The sequence below is a fragment of the Marmota monax genome, unplaced genomic scaffold (assembly GCF_021218885.2).
Source record: "Marmota monax isolate L192 unplaced genomic scaffold, Marmota_monax_Labrador192_F-V1.1 WCK01_AAM20220418_F8-fsc00099, whole genome shotgun sequence".
Lineage (NCBI taxonomy): Eukaryota > Metazoa > Chordata > Mammalia > Rodentia > Sciuridae > Marmota > Marmota monax.
Window position 1 is genome coordinate 3,265,203 of NW_026692126.1, and position 18,861 is coordinate 3,284,063.

The 18,861-nt window shown below is 55.1% G+C and overlaps 1 protein-coding gene across 2 annotated transcripts; it reads left to right on the forward strand.

Annotated features, from left to right (window-relative positions):
* The first annotated feature begins 964 nt into the window (after positions 1 to 964).
* Positions 965 to 17,728, forward strand: Tnnt2 (troponin T2, cardiac type). 2 transcript variants are annotated; one of them, XM_046464330.2, is made up of 16 exons: positions 965 to 1,143; positions 5,471 to 5,521; positions 6,485 to 6,495; positions 6,600 to 6,614; positions 8,949 to 8,975; positions 10,943 to 11,011; positions 11,164 to 11,196; positions 12,081 to 12,114; positions 13,231 to 13,291; positions 13,577 to 13,693; positions 14,456 to 14,533; positions 14,934 to 15,044; positions 16,152 to 16,261; positions 16,729 to 16,819; positions 17,080 to 17,120; positions 17,482 to 17,728. In XM_046464330.2, the coding sequence occupies exons 2-16, from the start codon at positions 5,481 to 5,483 to the stop codon at positions 17,525 to 17,527; spliced, it is 885 nt and encodes a 294-aa protein (XP_046320286.1). In that variant the 5' UTR covers positions 965 to 1,143; positions 5,471 to 5,480; the 3' UTR covers positions 17,528 to 17,728. The 2 variants fall into 2 exon arrangements, with proteins under 2 accessions (XP_046320286.1, XP_046320318.2); XM_046464362.2 differs by lacking the exons at positions 965 to 1,143; positions 5,471 to 5,521; positions 6,485 to 6,495; positions 8,949 to 8,975 and having other exon boundaries at positions 6,596 to 6,614; positions 11,161 to 11,196.
* Positions 17,729 to 18,861: the final 1,133 nt, after the last annotated feature.

Sequence of the window (18,861 nt, forward strand, 5' to 3'; positions counted from 1 at the left end):
ATGCTGGACACATGGCCAGGCGAGGGGTGGAGGGGGCTGAAAAGGGTGAGGCTGGATTTATTTTTCTCTGGAAAACCAAGAGTGTGGATCACTAATTGGCAAGATCCGGAAGTGCAGGGGCTCAGCGTTCAGGGGCACGTGGGGAGAGGTGGGCCTGGTTCAGAACAGGGCCCTTCCTTCTTTGAAGTCAGGTGGGCTGCAAGCCATGGAGATTCGGAGATATTGAGGTGGCGATCAGCCCAGCTGCCCCCAGACTGGGTCCTCTCTTCTCTTTTTCATTTTCCTTGTGTACCAGCCCTACCAGGGGCCAGGCTCTGCTCTCGGTCATGACATACATGTGCAAACTGACAATAAAGACCCTGGGCCTGAACTGTGGATCTAGCGGGGTGCCCAGGATATGGCCATCATGAGTTTAAAGCTGTTGAGGAATGAATTTCAGTCTCACTGTCCCCTTCACATAACCCAGCTGCCCATCTGAGGAGAATGACCATTTTGACTTGAATCTGATGTCTTCTATCAGCTTGCGCAGAGGGCTTGGCACATGGCCTTGGGGGTCATGGAGAAGGCCCCCTTTAGAGATGCCCTCACTGAGGCCTGTAGGTCTCACCACCTGCTCGTTAGAAGCAGCTAGCAACCTGGAAAGCATCCTTAGCCACAGCATCATTTCCACTGGAGCAGATAAGCACCCACCCTCTGCCCCCTGGGACCCTGGTGCAGAGGCTTGTGTGGTATCCTGGAGGTTGCCTTCTGTCCCCAGCCTGCCCTCCCAGGCCTGGGTTGCTGGCATCTGCTTTATCAGGATTCTCAAGAGGGACAGCTGGTTTATGTGACAGCCCTGTTCCCTGCATATCTGTCCTGGTTTTAAATAGCTTATCTGAGCAGCTGGAGGACCACATGGGCTTATATGGCGTGGGGTACATGTTCCTTTAGCCCTGTCCCTGGCACCTGCCAAAATAGCAGCCAACCCTCCTCCATTGTGTCCCCTCCTCCCCGTCTCCTGCTGCACATTCCTCCCACCGCAGGGCTTGGCTCCCCAGGCCCCAGCCCACGCGCCTGGTTAAAGCCTCTCCATCCCCTGCCCTCACCCAGTCCCTGCCATAGCTGAGCAGACCTCCAGGATCTGTCGGCAGCCCCTGTTCAGAGGTAAGATTTGAGCAAGGCTCTAGGGAAGGGGAGAGCGGGGTGGGGGGGGACATGAGGGTCCTGGCCCTGGACCCTTTCCCCAGCATCTATGTGTGTCCATTCTGAGTGGACACTGGATTGATAGAGGGGACCACCCTTCAGAGGAGATGTTGCTGGGACTGGACCCCAAGCTTAGTGCAGTGGAACAAAAGAAAACGTTTTAGCAGTTAGAGGCCAGGGCTGAAGTCGTGGATCGGCCACTAAAGGTGCTATTCAGCCGTAAAGGCGGGGATACGTCACTTGCCCTCCCTGGGACTCAGTTTCCTCATCTGTAGACTGGCCTAGGTCCTTGCTGGTCCACTGCCTGCCATCAATACAGAGAAGACCTAACCAAGAGGGATCCCCTCAAATGACTTGGTGCTTTCTAGGCAGGTTCTTCTTAAGGCCCAGAGATCAGGGTGAGACCTGGGCCATGACCATTAGATGAGTCCTGGTGGTCAACTCTCATCCCCAGGAACTCAGACCTGTCCTGGGAACATTGAGAAAGGCCAAAAGTCCAGAGGCAGATGGGTCCTCTGGGGCTTCTCCAAGCCTACTGGTGAATTCCCCTGGACTTTCCTGCCCCAGCATCGTCCCCTCCCTAGGGAAGAGTAAGAGCTGAGAAGCAAGGGAGTTAATGGGGCAGACCCCCCTGGGAGGCCTTTCCCTGGGGTGAGCCAAGCTTATCAGCATGAAAGGGTTAACACTGGGTTTAGCAGCCCTCATGTCGCTTCAAGTGTAAGGCTTGTCCTACCCCATACCACCCCACTAAGTCCGGAGGGACAGACCTTGCTTTGCCTGGGAAGTTCCCCTTGATTTTAGCTTCTCCGGGGCATGTGGAGGGAATTTGGGGGTAGGGATGGAGTGTGAAGGAATTTCAAGCAGCTGGGAAGCAGCCTGACCTCCGGAATTCCTCCTCTGACCCTCCTCTCCCAGGGCAAGTCCTCCCCTGGGGCAAAAGAGGAATCCAAGAGGATTGAGTTTCAGGCTGTCCCTCCCTCCTCCCCTCTGCCTGTCCCTCAGTTTCCCAGGTGGGCCAACAGCTGTGGGTTTAGGAAGACCCTTTAGCTCACACTGCGGCAAAGGCTGATGGACAGGGTCTGTGTTCCTCAGAAACTTCGAGACAGTCTCTACAAGATGGGAACTTGAAGCTCTTCCATTTGATAGACAGGTTAACTGAAGTTCACTGGCTTCACTAAGGTCACCCAGCAGGAGTGTGAGGCTGATCTTTTGACCCCCAAGGCCAGTATTCTTTAGGCCCTGTGTTGTTATGCTCTACTCCCCAAGAAAGGCGACCTGATATATCCTGCTGGGAAGGAGTGAGGCTAGAGAGCAGCCCAGGAAGTCGGGGAGGCTGAGTATGAGGCCCCAGGTGCCTTGGGACATTCCCATTCCTTGCCTGGCCAAATTCTTGAGCCTCTCCCCTTTGGGAGACCCCAGGCTCAGCCTCCCCTTTCCCTTTATCAGGTCCTGCCTCTGATCAAGTGGCTTGGCTGAAAAGCCCTCCTGCAGCCTCCAGGGTCTGCGAGCTATTTTTAGGAGCTGGATGATGCTCCAGGAGCAGGGAGAGGAGTCCAAGCCGCTCTTTCCTCCTCTGAGCCCCAGCGCCACACCCTGCAGCTCTGAGCTGGTGAGAGGGCAGGACCGGAGAGAAGCCAGAAGCCATGGGTTCAGGGCCAGCCACATACCATTCCCCTGAGAAACTGCTCCCTCCTCCCCGAGGCAACAAGTTCCTGGGGTGGGGGGCTCAGGTAGCAGCTCCCCAAGTTCTCAGGCCAAGTTCTGACTGCTCATGTGGGCTTCAGGCGATGCTCATCTACAAGCACAAACTTCCCACCCCTCCCAGGTGGCCACTGTCATCCTGAGAGCCGTTTGAACCCTCTGGGATTTGAGTGTTGTTTTTTTTTTTAAGCAGCATGAGGCTCAATCCCCTGTTGTGACACCTTACACATTTGACATCTCTTCTCCCCTCGTCCCTCAACGTGGGAGTGTCTCAGAGCTGCTGTGCAGAACTCCTTGTGAATTTTTAGGACTCTTCTCTCGCAGTTTCTATCCTGCTCCAGCAGAGGGAGCAAGGGTGGTTCTTGCTCAGCTGTCCTTAACCCCCAGGACTGGGCCCATCCCAGCTTCCAAGGTGCTGAGTCTGACGTCTCTATCCAGATGGATAGTTGGGGAATAGCAGCTCCCTGGGAACCCCTCAGTCTCAGAAGGGTTGCCTTGAAGTGGACATCGCTTCAACTCAGGGCTCCCACTGGATGTCCACAGATGGGTGCCTGGGGCTGGCCTCAGCCACCACATTGGCATATACAAGGAGAGCAAAGGAGTGAGCAGGACTGTCCAACTGCTGTCCCCATCTGGGCAGCTTGGGTCAGGCTGCAGAGGGTGGTGAAGCTCTGGCAGGTCTAAGGTGGGGCAGGAGCGGGCAGAGGGCACAGAAGAAAGATCAGAGCGTGGTCTCATCTGTCACTCTGATTCTTGGTTCACCTGACTTCAGCCGCACCCCACATTTTCTTGTCCCTTGAATCCCTTCCAACCCAATAATCGGGATGGCTGCCTGATCATCAGATTGCCAACGAGGACGTGGTTCACATTTCAACTAGCGTGCTCTCAGGAGGGTTGGGTTGTAATTGTTATTAGTTGTAACAGTTGTTACTGGTGTTAGTTATAGAATTGCTATCAGTTGGGTGCCCCTCTGGGCCAGGCACTCACCCTTGTCTCCATCCCAGGGAACTGAGGGTTAGGGAAGTGAGATGACCTTCCCAAGGCCACACACAAAGGCATGATGGGGCCAGTATTTAAGACCAGATAAGTCTCCTACCCCAGGCCTTGCTCTTCCACCTCTTGTTGACCTCTCCCTCTAATTACGTGTGTCCAGCTGCTCCTGACCTTGTCCAGAGCCTTCCACTTCTCTGAATATCAATTTGATCCTCTTAAAGATCTCAGAGAGGCAGGATGTGAACACTTTATCTCCATACTACAGAGAAAGAAGCAAGGTTCAGAGATGTTGAGAGCACTTGCCCAGATGTCACCCTCAGCATATGAATGAGGAAGACTGGCATCCAGATCATTCCAGCCTATCACCAGAGAGGATCATCTCAACACAAGTTTCCCAGGGAAACTGTGTTTTTTTTTTTTTTTTGGTAGTACCAGGGATTGAACCCAGACCATTATAGATGCTAGGCAAGCATTCTACCACTAAGATACAACACCCCTCCCCACCTTGCCCTTTTTATTTTATTTTGAGACAGGGCCTCTAAGTTGCCCAGATGGGTCTCTATCCTGGGATCCTCCTTCCTCAGCCTCCCAAGTAGCTGTAATTACAGGTGTGGACCACCACACCTGGCTGGGAAACTATTTTTGTTGAGGTAGCATAGATTAATATGCAATTTAAGAAAGTTGCAAGAAATAATAGAGACATTGCTTACATCCTTTGCCCAAATGTCCTCAATGAAAACATTTGAAATACTCCATAGTGCAATATCACAACCGGGATGTGCACATTGATAAGTCCATTGGGGATCTTAATCAGATTTTCCCAGTTTCACTTGTATTCTGTGTGTGTGTGTGTGTGTGTGTATGTGTGTGTGTGTGTTAAATTCTATAGTTTTATCCTGTGTAGATTCATGTACACATCTCCACAGTCAAGACACTGAACAGTTGCAAAATCACAAGGGTCCCACAAGTACCCTTGTATACCACTTCCACCTCCCTTCCACCCTCCACACACCCCTGATAACGAATCTGTTCCCCATTTCTATAATCTTGCCATTTCAAGAATGTTATATAAGTGGAATCATATGTATGACCTTTGGAACTAACTTTCCCCAATCAACAGAATTTCCCGAAGACGCATTGAGTTGTGTGCATCAATGATTCATTTCTTTCTATCGCTGAGTGGCATTCCATGGCATTCCATGTCACCCTCCCAGGGGGTGCTCTTGCAGGAGGACAGGGGTGGACTTGTCAGCACCCCCCTGCCCAGAAGGCATCTGCAGACTGGATAGGTGGAGCGAGTTGACAAACATTGCTTTCAGAGTTATAAATGGGAACACAAAATCCCAGACAGCATGCCTGCTGGGGGCAAGGGATGAAAGGGACATTAGCTGGCTGCTTGGCTATGATGCTGGTGCTGCGATCTCTTCTTACCGAGGAGGAAACAGGCTTGTCCCTACAGGTCGCATAGCTAATAAGAGGTGGGGTGAGATTCACCCCAGGGCCCCCTGATCCTGCTCCACCTGAGGCCAGAGCTCTTAGAGGAAGGCAGGCTCCCTTTCTGCCAGCTCTCACATCTTTCTCTTTCTGGAGGCAGAGCAGAGACCATGTCTGACGTGGAAGAAGAGGTGGTGGAGGAGTATGAGGAGTGAGTATCTGGGAGCATCCTGTCTCCAGTGTTGACCCCTCCACCTTGCCACTCGCTCCCCTCAGGAGCCACCTAGCTGCCTGCTCTAGATTCTGGTGGATATGGCCTCTTTCTTTCCACTTCTGTACCTCTGGGCAGCAGACCCCAGGCAGATCTCAGGCTGGGGGACTTTGGGAACACCGGAGCTCAGCTCCAGGGTCAACAGGGTCCAACCTGGGTGGGGACCAGCCACTAGCTGAGGAGCCAAGAAGCTGGGATTCCTCTGATGCCCCACCACGCCCACTCAGAGCCCAGCGTTAACACTCCACCTTGGGTCCCTATGCGCGAAGGAAGGTGCTGGTCCGCAGTCCTGTCTTGGAGGGAAGCTGGAAAAGGCTCGCCACTAGGCAAACCAATAACAGTCTCCTGTGGAGGAGTGCTGCCAGGGGGTTCCCAGAGCCACACACACAGCCCCTGTCCTCACAGGGCTGTTGGGGTGCAACAAACTGCAGGAAGGAATTAGCAAGCAGGTGTGGGGCGCAGAGGGAGGTAGCGGGCGTTGGGATGGCCAAAGAAGGTTTGTGGAGAAGACAGGTCTTACTAACACAGCATTCGGAGAGCAAAGAGGTTTAGGGGGGAGAAAAGCTTTCTAGAAAGGGGCACTGCCCGAGGGAAGTCCAGAGGTGAGGTCAGAGGAGGAAGCTGGCAGAACACTAAAGGGACCAAGCAGGCTGATGCAGAAGTTTGCTGGGGGCAGTGACACATAGCTTGGGTGAGAAGAGTGGGCCAGGTTAGTGGGGGCCTTTGCAGAGCAGGAGAGAAGGGTGAACTCCACGAAGCAAGAGGGAATGAAACATGGGGTTATCTTCTGGGAAAGGCTGGTCTGTGTGTGTGTGTGTGTGTGCGCGCGCGCGCGTGTGCGTACATGCGTGTGGGGACTCTTGAATGTGCGCAGGCATTGAGAGTATCTTCCTTTGCAACCAGGGAGCAGGAAGGTAAGAACACACACGTATGCACATTTGGATGGAGGACAGTGTGGCTGGAAACTGACCCACTTCTTCTCTCTTCTCTCACTGGCCTGGCCTTCTCTTCTGAGCAGAAACAGCTGTGGAAGGTATGTACCTTGGGCAGGTGGAGGGCCGGACAGGAGGGATATCGGAGTCCACTATTCCTGGGAGCCCTGGGCCTGTCTCTGCCCTGAACCCAGCTGAGCAAAGATTCCCAACAGCTGTGGTCCCTTCGTGGGGGGCAGCCTACCTTAATTGCTTGGTCTTGAGACAGATATAAAGTTTAAATCTGTCTCCTCTGTCAACTATTCTCTTTTCTTTTTTGGTACTGGGGATTAAACCCAGGGGCACTTGACCACTGAGCCACCTCCCCAGCCCTTTTTTGTATTTTATTTTGAGACAGAGTCTCACTGAGTTGCTTAGGTCCTTGCTAAGTTGCTGAGCCTGGTTTTGAACTTGTGATCCTCCTGCCTCAGTCTCCCAAGCTGCTGGGATTACAGTCGTGTGTCACCGTGTCCAGCTGTCAACTATTTCCTTTACCACTTTTCCTAATAATTTTTATGTTTTCTTTACCAAGGAAAATCTGAAAGGCATATAAACGTAGAATCTGTGCCCCCTCAAAACAAAACAACAGCAACGCCCCCCAAAAAACAAAATACCCAAAAAACAAAAAAAAACAACCAAACCCCCAAACACCCTCCAGACTCAGGACCCAGCCAACAATCATCAGCTCATGGCTATTCTTCTTTCATCTCTCTTCATCTGCCCCCAGTTATTTTGAAACATGCATCCCAAATCATTCCCACACATCATCATTTCATGCTTTAATATTTCAGCGTGTATCTCTAAAGATAAGCACTATAAAAAAAGCCCCATAACCCCGATGTCATGGTCCCACCTAAGAACATTCCATTTAATAGTCTTTCAATTACGAATATGCAGAGGCCCAGTTACCTGAGACATTATATACAGACATGGAGATTTATTGGTATTGTCTAGCAAAGGCCCGTCTTGTTGTCCCTGTTCTTGGAGGTGTTAACATCTGCCCTCCTCAGCTTTAGTTCCCCGATGTCACTGGAAGATCTCCCTGGCCTCTCCTTCCTGAGATCCTGAAACAGGAAGTGATTAAGAGACCTCACTGCCATCCCCACCCAGTCCACAAATGGCCCAGAATGGCCCTCGGGCGCCACAAGCCTCAGTATCACAGGCAGGCTGGAACCTGCCTCTTAGTGGCTCAGCAGATTCTCAAAATATCACGTCAGCACAAGGTGTGCAGACGTTAGGGAAAGGGTCTTCAGGAAGCTCCGGGAAGAGAGTTGGTGGGGTTTCAGGGTCTGGTCTTCCTTTGTTCCCCAGGCCTTCTAGGGGAAAAGGGGGCATCTCCTGCACATTTAGGGCCGCTCCAAGGGCGTCTAGCCAAAGAGGAGACTGGAGAGAGATTCAAAGGCAAAACCAGCCAGACACACTGGAATCACGTTTGGTTTTCCTGGAACACCAAATCCTTAAGGAGCAATCTCTAGATGTGTTCCCTGCACCAGCTCTTGACATGATGGAGCTTCCTTTATTTTGGGATTTTCCACTTCATGAAGGCAGGTTTTGGTGGCAGGGTTTGAAAGCTGGACCTCTGGATTTGGGACCAATCTGCATGCTACACGCAGCGGGATTTAGTCTTGAGTTAACAAAATAATTCTCTGCAGTGAGAGGGGTCTGAGCCCTGTGCAGTGAGCTCCCTTCCCAGCTAAGGACCTGGCTATTGGTGACCAAGGGAGATCAAGGGCTATGAGTGGCCGCAGTGCCTCCAGTATGGACAGCGCTGAGCATCTCTTCCTCTGGGAGACTAATTGTTCCACTGCGTGAGCTCTTCCTGGGGTGGAGGGTTTCAGCTGGAACAGCGAGGAAGTTGCCAGACGTTTCCTCTGGGTTAACTGTGCTCTGCCTTAGATGATTGACTTCCTTTTCCAGGCCAGGGAAGCACCCCAGGTACCAACTCCCAGAAGGGCTTTCCAAGTGTGACTTGGAAACGGGATTTGTCCAAGAGACTCACTTGGAGCAGGAATGTAGAGAAGTTTGACAGTTATCAATTGTTTCTCCTTCTCTGCTCTTTTGGTGCCTCTGTCCCAGGCTGCGAGGTCTAGAGGCAGAGCAGGGAGCTGCTAGTTAGTGCTTACTGAATGCTTCCCTCTGTCAAGGTGTGCCAGAGCGTTCGGTTCTCACGTGGGCTGGGAGTGAGGTCATCGTTTGCATTTACTGACCAGGCACCTGGGGCTCCGGGAGTTACCGAGCAGGGAGTTGTCCGAGCTGCTCAAAGTGGGCCTTAGGCTAACTGCAAGCCCCGCATGGTCACGGCCACGCCCTGCGCTGCTGCAAGCTGCCCAGGCTCTCCCCCCACACTAACCTGTCTCGCTTCTCCCCTCCGCTGCTGCCACCCCTGAACCTGGAAGAGGAAGACTGGCAAGAGGACGAAGACGGTAGTACAGCTTTTCCTGCCTGCTTTCAGCTCCCTGCTGTCCTGAGTGCCACCGGCTTGTCCAGGGGCCCTGGCCTTGGGGCGGGGAGTGCTGAGTGGGTCAGTCACTTTCCTCCCCAGTCTCAGAGGGGCCAGGACCACAGTTCTGAGACCTTCATCCTGCGTGTCCTCCAGGGTCACTGGCTCCTCCTGGGCTGGGCAGTGGGAAAGACCAAGGCTGGCTGGTCTTCCCTGTGCTCCTCATAGGGGGCCATAGAGGGAGGCTCCTGACTGCGGTGAATAGCCCCCCTGTCCCGCCCCCACTGCACATCCCAGGGTCCAGGCTGGGTCTTTCCCTATGAGTTGGCCTTTCCCAGGTAGGGTGGCCAGGGGTCAAGGGGCCTGGGGTAAAGTCATCTGAAGAGCAGCTGGGGGCACTGGAAATAGCCAGAATAGAGAGGACATGATGTCAGCTTTTAGATGTGCACTGCTGAGGGGAGGGGTGGGGCTGGACTTGTCCCCAGCGCCCAGGGTTAGCACGAGGGCAATGGAAGCAGACTGGGGCTTATTTTAGAACAAACTTAGGCCCACAGTGATGTCCCAAGATGCAGTAGGTAGCCAGGAGGGGCAGGGAGCACCCCCTCTTCGGGTCTGTGGCATGACCCCTGGGTGAGTGGTGGCACACATGGGGTGGGCCAGAGAGGCATTAAAACGGTGGCCTGAAGGGGGACCCCAAAACTGGCCTTCTAGACTCATGCCTTCTGGAAGGATCTTTTCTGAGGTAAGCCTCTTGCAGGGATCAAAGAAGAGGCATCTCCAGGCCTCAGAGAGATTCAGACTTGGGAAAGGAGGGGTGAGAGCATGGGGCAGAGGGAAGGAGGCTGAACTCTCTCTCTGGATGTGAGCCCTTCCTTCCGTCCTGGGGCATTTTTTTCTGCCTCTTGCATCAAGAGGCTGTCATTGTCAATCAGTCAAGGAGCCTTGCCAAGCACTTCAACAGGCAGAGCCGTGGTGGTGATGTCACCCTGTCTGCCCCCAAATCTGTCTACTCCAAGAGCAGGAAAGGGCAGGGTTCACATCCTGCTAAGCAAATGGATGAAAACAGAGAAATCCTGACAACCTTTTGGATAGTACAAATACTAATTGTGGGCATCTCATCCACCCACACAGGCTCACTGTCTTGGTTTCATTTAGACACAGAGGAAGGGTCTCCAGACTTAGAGAGTCCCTGGGACCCAGACAGGAGCTTCCCTGACATCTCACCTTAAGCAGGGCCCATCCTATGGTGCCAGGCACTGGGTGGAACTCCTGGGGTCGAAAGTTGGGGAATGAGCTGGAGTCAGACCCCCAGGGAGGTCATTGAGGTCAGGTCAGGCAGATGGAGCCCCAGAGACACCCCACATCCTAATCTGCTTCTACCCCAGATCTCTGGCCCTCCTGGTGACCTCCAGGTAGGGAACAGTTTTCCATATTGGGAAAGGCCCAGTTCTGATTCCCAAACTCCCAGAGAGGCAAATTTGGGACCAAACAACTCTTCACAAGCCTGACTGTGCCCTTCTGTTGTGGTTCCCCCCACCCCCCCACCCTGGGTGGCGAACTCTTTCTGCACAGGAAGAGAGAGTAAATACTGGAGGCCTTTCGGGCCACGGTCTCTACCGCGACTATTCAGCTCTGTGACTGGGGCCCAAACGCACCCACAGACAGGACATGAATGAGTGGGGTGACTGCAGGCCAACTTCATGTACAAGGACATTTTGGGGGGCCAGATTAGGTATATATATATATATATATTTTTGTTGACGTTTGGTTTAAATCAAGAACAGAGCAGCCTCCCATTCACATTGGTTGACCCCAATCCATCTGGACCCGGAAGTTGTTGGCCCTGGGTCCCTGTCTCTGCTCTCCTTTCTGGGTGCCCCCTTCCTGTCCACTCTCTGTTCTGGGTGCTGCAGGGCCAGGTTATTCACTGGGTCTGGTTCACTTCTGCAGAGCAGGACGAGGCAGCAGAAGAGGAGGCTGAAGATGGGACTGGGGCTGAGGATGAGACCAAGGCCGAAGGTACGAGCCCGGGGCACTGTGTGTGTGTGAAAGACTCCGACCCCAGAAGCCAGCAGGCTGGGCTGAGCCAGGACCTGCTTGTGGGGAAGGCTCTTGGGGGGAGTCTGAGCTTGGAACTGGACCTTCATTAACCCTCATGTTTTGTTTAGAAGATGGACTAGAAGAGGAAGCCAGAGAGGCTGAAGGTGAGGCTGTGGACATCGAGAGAGGTTTGGGGGACACACCAGGACTCCTCACAGTAGCTTGGGAGAGACTGTCCACAGCTTCCTTCCAGGGAGTTGGGGCAGGAGAAAGGAAGATAGAGTTTTGGACAAATAACTCTTAACCCCTGACCCTCCTCATCTCAGAGAAGCTGCTTTGGGGGTGCCCAGTAGGAGAGGGGAAGAGTGTCCAGGCCCCTGATCTGGGCAGACAAGGGGACGCAGAAGTCACAGGCACTCAGGCAGCTCCTGGCACAGAGGCTGAATAGTAGTTGGGTGCAGTGTTTGTAAGATGAACTCCCAAGGCTCAGGTGGCCGTGTGGTGGGCCATCGACGTGGCCACTGTCACATCACAGCCTTTACCAGGCTGCCAGGTGGTTGCAGTCACACCTCCTCAGCAAAGACAGCGGCTGAGGCTTGGAATCCTGCCCACTAGTTTTCTGGCCCAGATCTCTGGCCCTCCTAGTGGCCTCCAGGAAGTCCAAGGGGCAACCAAGATGGCTGACTTGGGAGAGGATTCTGGGGCCAGAGCCCCCAGGGACCTCTCCACAGGCCCCTCCTCACAGTGAAGCAGAGAAGCAAACCTGCCTTGTGTGGAACTGCTGAACAAGAGAAGGCTTTTTAGTCCCGCGCCGAGTGTGTGTGCCCGACCCCATTGTCCCCTGAGACCCCCCACCCCCCAGCTGCTGTGGGACAGGAATTTGGGGGTTTACAACCCCAGCTGCCTTCAGGCTTTTGGTGCTCCTGGAATTGGGACTCCCTGTTCAGAGGGGGAAACGGAGGCCCCCAGGCCCCCAGCCCACAGGGGTGGAGTTGTGACCAGGCCTGGGCCTCCTGACCCTGGGGCTGTGTGTTTTTCTCTCCTCCAGATGGCCCAGTGGAGGAGTCCAAACCCAAGCCCAGGTGAGTGGGAGGCACCTGTGGTAAGGCCCTGGGAGGGAGGGCGGTGAGGACAAGATGGGAGTGCAGCGTGGCACAGTGGGCATGAGCTGGGGGTGTAATAGGCACAGACTACCACGTATGGTTGTACAGGTTGTATATTGCACAAGGCTCTTTGCCTGAGGGAGTGAATGGGGCTGAATTCTACCCCACATTCCGCTACCTCATGCACCCTGACATGGATGGGGCTAGAGAAAGGGGATGGACTAGTCAGGGCCTTGGGCAGACAGACACACCCACCTTTATCCCAGGATGACCAGAACCCCCTCCTCCAGGGCTGAGGTGGGACCTGGGGAAAAAGGGAGGAGAATTTGGGAAACCAAGCAACATACCATGCCAGCCCAGGTGTGGTGGCTTCAGAGAGCCCCAAACACAGGGCAGCTTGGCTGCATACGATACCACCCCTGGAGGCTCTGGATGGCGGTTGGAGGCAGGGAGCATTTCCCTCTTGGTGACGTTTGTCCTGCCAGCAGATGGTGCGGGTCCACTCGCGGGCCTGGCCCCACTTCTGTGGGTTCATCGGAAACCAGCTCCCTCCCAAGCCAGGCCGAGCCCCATTCCCGCATCCAGCCCCCTCCCCTTTGCTGGCCACTGTATGTACCCTGCATAATCTCATTTCAGCATCAGACAGACCTGAGGGCAGATGGGGAAACCAAGGACCAGAGACCCCACCCTGGCCTGGTGTCACATACTCCAAATGTGTGTTGGGATCAACACCAAATTGTGGGAATCCCTGGGCTCCTGGACAGAGTCTCAGGGTCAACCACAGGGATGTGGACTCAGCCCCATACGCCATCTTGTCTCAGCCTCTCAATCTTAAGGGAGAGGGTCGCTGCTGCCTTCTCTCTGGGCATATTGTGAGGATAAGAACACAATGGCTTGTGTGAGAGGGCTCTGTGTATTCCCAGGTGCTGAGCAAGCGTGGGGACTACTAGGGTTGACATTAGTGTGACAGCACTGTGCGTTGGCTGGGGCCGTGGTGGAAGTCCCTGCAGGAAGGAGAAGGCCCTGCCTGCCCTTTGCAGCCCCTCAGGTTCTGAGCGGGGTTACTCCTCTGACTTCGTACTCCCCTCCCAACAGGCTGTTCATGCCCAACTTGGTGCCACCCAAGATCCCTGATGGAGAGAGAGTGGATTTTGATGTGAGTGGTGGCTGTGGGTAGAGTAGGTCTGGGCTGGGAGTGGTCACGAGAGCTCCAAGGAGATGGGAGACCCTGTGGCTTTGTGGGCTGGGGGGCAGATGGGTAGAATGGTGTTTAGCAGAGGCCAGGCTGGGTGCCAACCCTTGAGTGCTGGCTTGGATTCAGAGCCTTTTGCCCTGGGCAGGGGTTATCTGGTCCACCCGTCCACTGGACTAAGGGGTTGTCTGGTTCACCCGTCCACTGGACTAAGGTGGCAGCCTCTAAGCCCCAGGGCTCCACCCACAGGACATCCACCGGAAGCGCATGGAGAAGGACCTGAATGAGCTGCAGACGCTGATCGAGGCTCACTTTGAGAACAGGAAGAAGGAGGAGGAGGAACTGGTTTCTCTCAAAGACAGGATCGTAGGTGTCCAGCCTCCAGCCCACCTCCCTCAGCATCCCTGTCCCTCCCCGCATGAGGCCGGCCTCCTCCAGCAGCCTGCCTGGGCTCCAGGTCCTGCAGAGTGTGGCCCTTCCTCAGGATCCCTGCTGCAGTGAGCTGCTCTTGCATCCCTGCATGGTGGCTCCTTGGGTTCCCTTCTCTCCCTGCCAGCCTGGGTGCTCCTTATTGGCAGAAGCTGGACCTTGGCAGTACCTAGCCCAGGCCCTGGCTGTGCAATGACTACTCAAACGCCCGAGGTCTCTCCGTCCCTGCCTTTCCCCCACCAAGCCCAGCCACCCAGCTAATGCAGGGACCCTGGGAGTGACCTGCAGGCTTCTAGCTCAGTGCACTGGGGACAGAGTTATTCTGATTCCTTTCTTCCTCTCCGCCTAACTTGCCCGTCTGTAGCTCCTCTCAGCAACCCGTGACTTGGCTGTCTATCTTTGAACCCAGAGGCCAGGGCTGGGGCAGCAGCATAACCCTTGTGGGAGACCGCAAAAGCCACATAGTGGAGACGGTCTCCGACATGCAATGCTGGGTGTGGGTCCCCTGTCATGTCCTCTGTGGCCATCCTGACACAGTCAGCACACTCTTCTGTGGGGCCCACCTGGTAAGGGGTGGACTCCGTCTGCATCTGTGGAGCTGGCTGAGAGCACTTGGAGCCAGGGCATCCCTTGTGGGTCCCTGTCCCTTGGTGACATCACCTCTCAGATGCACGCTGGGGCCTCTGCCTCTCTCCTTAGGAGAAGCGCCGAGCTGAGCGGGCTGAGCAGCAGCGCATCCGTAATGAGCGGGAGAAGGAACGGCAGACCCGCCTGGCTGTGAGTGTCCGGACAGCTCCCAGCTCTCTATTCATAGATCCATTCAAGTCAGCAGGGGCCACGGGCTTGGCTCTGACGTCACACCAGTGAACGAGACGGACATGCTGGGGCCTCCCAATCTTGATGTTTTAAGACTCCCTAGGTCTTATCCCTTCCCTTGTGCAGGCTAAGAACCAAGGGCCCCGTTGTCCTCTCTTGTGCAGCTGCTGAGGTCCCTTCCAGAGCCCTAGGCCAGCCCAGGGCCTCCTTCATGCTTGCCCAGGACTGGGGCACCCTCTGCAGCTCCTTGCCCAGTGGGGAGAGAGCTCATTCCACCCATGCAGACCCCTGGCTTCAGCCCAGAGCCAGGCTTTCCCCCTCTCACCCTTAATTTGCCCTCTTCCTCCTCTCTGAAAACCAGGAGGAGAGGGCCCGGCGAGAGGAGGAGGAGAACAGGAGGAAGGCCGAGGACGAGGCCCGGAAGAAGAAGGCTTTGTCTAACATGATGCATTTTGGAGGCTACATCCAGAAGGTAGGCGGGGGGCAGCTGGGGTAGCCAGGAGGTCCCGGAGTACCCTTGAGAAGTGAGGAGTCAGCTGTAGTTGGCAGCTTTGTATTGAATTCCAGGAACAATTTCCCCTTTGCAGAGTAGGAGTCTGAGGGCTCCTCAGGCCCAGCCCCGGGGACTCTCAGCCCAACTGTGGCTTTGCTATGAGGGGCCTGCTGTGGGTAGAGGCTAACACACCTCTAGCTCCCTGGGGGCCCAGGTACCTCCAAGATGGTTGGGTGCAGCTTGAAGAGCCCTGGGCTTGGAGTCAGAGCCTGGTTGACCCAGCTGTGCCGCATACACCTGTGTGGACCCAGTCTGTTTCCTCATATGGGACTGATATTGCCTGCCCTGCTCTTTTGAGAAGGTCCCATGAGTTAACATGGAAAGTGTCTGTTATACTTTCCATGAGGCAGTTTGTTCCTAGGAACTCACTTTGTTCCTCTGCCCCACTGGAGGAGGAGGTGTTGATTTTCTTTACGCAACTGGAAAGATCAGAACTTTTTCTTAGATTTCCAAAGTCCCCAACTCTGCCACCATGCCTCTGCCCTATGGTGACCCTATCAGCCAAGAGCTATCAAAGTAGCCCCTGCCCAAAGCCCTAGCTTCCTCCCTGTCCACCAGAAGGCCTGTGCTGAGCGTCTGAATCACTTTTGCCTCCCTGTCTCTCTGCCTGTCTTCTGCCTCTCTCTCTATGTCTCTGTCACGGTCTCGATCTTTCTCTCTGGGTCTTTCTCTCATGGTTTCCTGGCTTAGCAAGCCCAGGTGGGTACCAAAACCTCACATTCTCTTTCTCCCCTTAGTTGTAAGGATATCCCTGGGAGGGGAGGTGCCTTGCTGGGGAGGGGAGTGCAGAGTTCTGGCTGGGTGGGGAGGAGGAAGCCCAGAGAGGTGGAGGACACCATCTAGGCATGGGAGGAAGGGGTGGAGATGATCCTCACTGCCCTTGCTTCAGTTTCTCAGGGGAATTCAGGCAGAGGATGGTGTGGGGTGTTGCAGGAGCATCCTACTCCCAGGGGCAGTTTGGGAGGGTAAGGGGACAGGGAGGGGTGGTCTCTAGCTATGTCCCCATGCTTACCGCACCCCATTCAGACCGAGCGGAAGACTGGGAAGAGGCAGACTGAACGTGAGAAAAAGAAAAAGATTCTGGCCGAGAGGAGGAAGGTGCTGGCCATCGACCACCTGAATGAAGATCAACTGAGGTGGGGCCAGGCCCATGATACCTTGGGCACTGAGGTCTCAGTAAGGGGTTGGAGGTTGGGTGGAGGGCACTTCTCATTGGGAACCACCAGAGGGCGCCCCACCCTCACATTTCCTAAACTGGGTTTGCTGGGAATTCAGGCTGGGGCAGGTCAGACCCAGCCCACCTGAGCTTTGTGGATAGGTAGAGAGAACTGAGCAGGCCCCTTAACTGTCTGCACTTGGCACTTAAACTTGCTCACCTGCTCACTGGAGGCAGGAGGGGGATTGAGCTAAATGATCTCTGTGCCAGGAGGGCTTCTCCTGCTTCCTCCCAGTTCTCAGAACTCTGCTCTGGAAGCCCCTGGTGTTGTTTCCTACACACTCTGCACTGCCATTGGGGCCCCAGGGGCTGGGTCAGGACCAGGGTGAAGGGCAGTGAGGGCTGTCCTTATTGACCCTTGCTCCACTCGCACTGTGGCGCATGCAGGGAGAAAGCCAAGGAACTGTGGCAGAGCATCTATAACCTGGAGGCAGAGAAGTTCGACCTGCAGGAGAAGTTCAAGCAGCAGAAATACGAAGTGAGCCCCACGCTACACACCCCCTCCCAGGCCATGCTTCTCCTGGTTTGACTGGGTCCACACCACTGCTGTCCCTCAGGACCTCTTCCATGTCCCCAGTCACTCCATTCAGCTCATGCACCTCGACCCCACATCCTGTCTCCAACGGCGTCCGTGCCCTCTCGCCCTCCCCTGGGCTGCACTGAGCTCCCACCTCCCTCATCCCAGGCCTCCTGGGACCTGAGCTGAATTGTTCTTTGTCTTCTCCACTTTTCTTACAGATCAATGTCCTTCGAAACAGGATCAATGACAACCAGAAAGTGTAAGTGTCTGAGGTCCTTCTTTCAGTCCCTATCTCCTGCCCGCTCTGTCCCCCTCTTCCAGCCATCCTGCTCCTTGGAGAGCTCTGGACTCCCACCCCTTCCTCCTCTTCTTCAGCTTGTAGACTTCCCTTTGTGGCTCCTCCAACAATTCTCCCTTCTCTCCCTCTTGGCGGTTCCTTGACAGTAGGGGATGGTGTGTAGGACCAGAGGTCTCACTCCAGCTTGCGGCTGCTGCCCTGTTCTGCCCCTGGAGGTAGCTCCAGGCTGCTCCTCTTAACCCTCAGCATCTCTCAATTTTATCCCTTCCCCCTGGAGACCTGCTACTGTGCCTCCATGTAATGGTCCTGCTTTCCCCTGCAGCTCCAAGACCCGCGGGAAGGCCAAGGTCACTGGGCGCTGGAAGTAGAGCCCACGTCTTCTTTACCAAAGCTCTCCTTGCCTGTGTTCCTGCCTCGCACACCTCAGCTCCTGGGACCCTCCTGGGACCCTCCTGGGAACCCCAGGAGGGTCCTGTCTGGAGACCAGGAGATGGCCTAGCTGGAAGCCAGCACTCCTGCCTGCCCCCTGCCCACACCATGCCAGGAATAAAAAGCCATCGCACACTGCACACACAGAATGGCATTTCTGTCACCTCCCCTGAGATGAGATCCTAGTCTCAGGAAGTCAGGGTGGCCATCAGAGCCCTGGTATCTGGCTAAGCTCGGAGGCTCTCCAGATGGGAGAGGCCATGGCAGGGAATGCTCACGTCTTCTCAGAGCCCAGAAGGGAATCACCAACAGTGGAAGGGGCTTGTGACTTTAGCCACTGTGAGTCATGGGGAGCAGCACCTTGGGGAGGGCACTGTCGTGTGTGTGGGGTGCCCACTGTTTGACTCACTCCCTGAGAACAATGCAGTCCTCTTTGGATAGCTGCTGTTTCTTTCTCCTCCTGGCCAGGGCACTCAGAGCCAAGCGTCTATGGGGCAGAGAGCCCTTGAGGCTGGTTTCCTGGGCAGCTGTTGAGGCTGGAGCTTCTGAGAGGCCTGGCCCAGTCTGGGTGACTTGGTTTTCCCCTTCTGATGACCTGTATATCCTCTACGGCTTAAAGCCACTTCTTGGGGACCACAGTGTATGGATTTCAGTTAACAGGATATGCAAACCCCACAGGATGGGAGAGAAGCTGTTTCAAAGGCCTCCAGGCTACATCCTTGAAAGGGGCTTGTCCTCCTGCACTGCCAAACCTTCGCTCCGGCCACTCTGTCTCCTGGAATGCCTCTGCCCATTACCTATTTGCCATCCATCCACAAGAGCCCAGGGGCCCTGTCTCTTAGAAGGCGTCCACAGCTCTCAGGCATAGGAAACCCACCTCTTCTCACTCTGAGCACGTGGGCCTTGCTGCGACCACTAGCTCAGTGCCACCCAGGACTGCGTCACCCCTTATACCCTTGGGATATAGTATAGGCCTGTGGATGCTGTGTGCCAAGCACTGTGACAGACACCAGTGATTGGCACCACAAGAACACGGTCCTGGGGTGAGTGGGAGGGGCTCCGCCTTAGCTCTGTTCCTTGTTAGTTCGGTCCATCCTGTGGACAGCCACCTCCTGAGCTGACTGCTGGGCCTGGCCCTGGACAGGCGTGCTGGGATCTGAGCTGGCATGGCCCACAGGACACAGCAAGTCGCAGGCTCCAGCTTAGCATGGCAGCAAGGAGGGCATAGGGGCTGGGGAGCACAGATGGGGTCCCCCTGGCCTTGGCAGGCAGA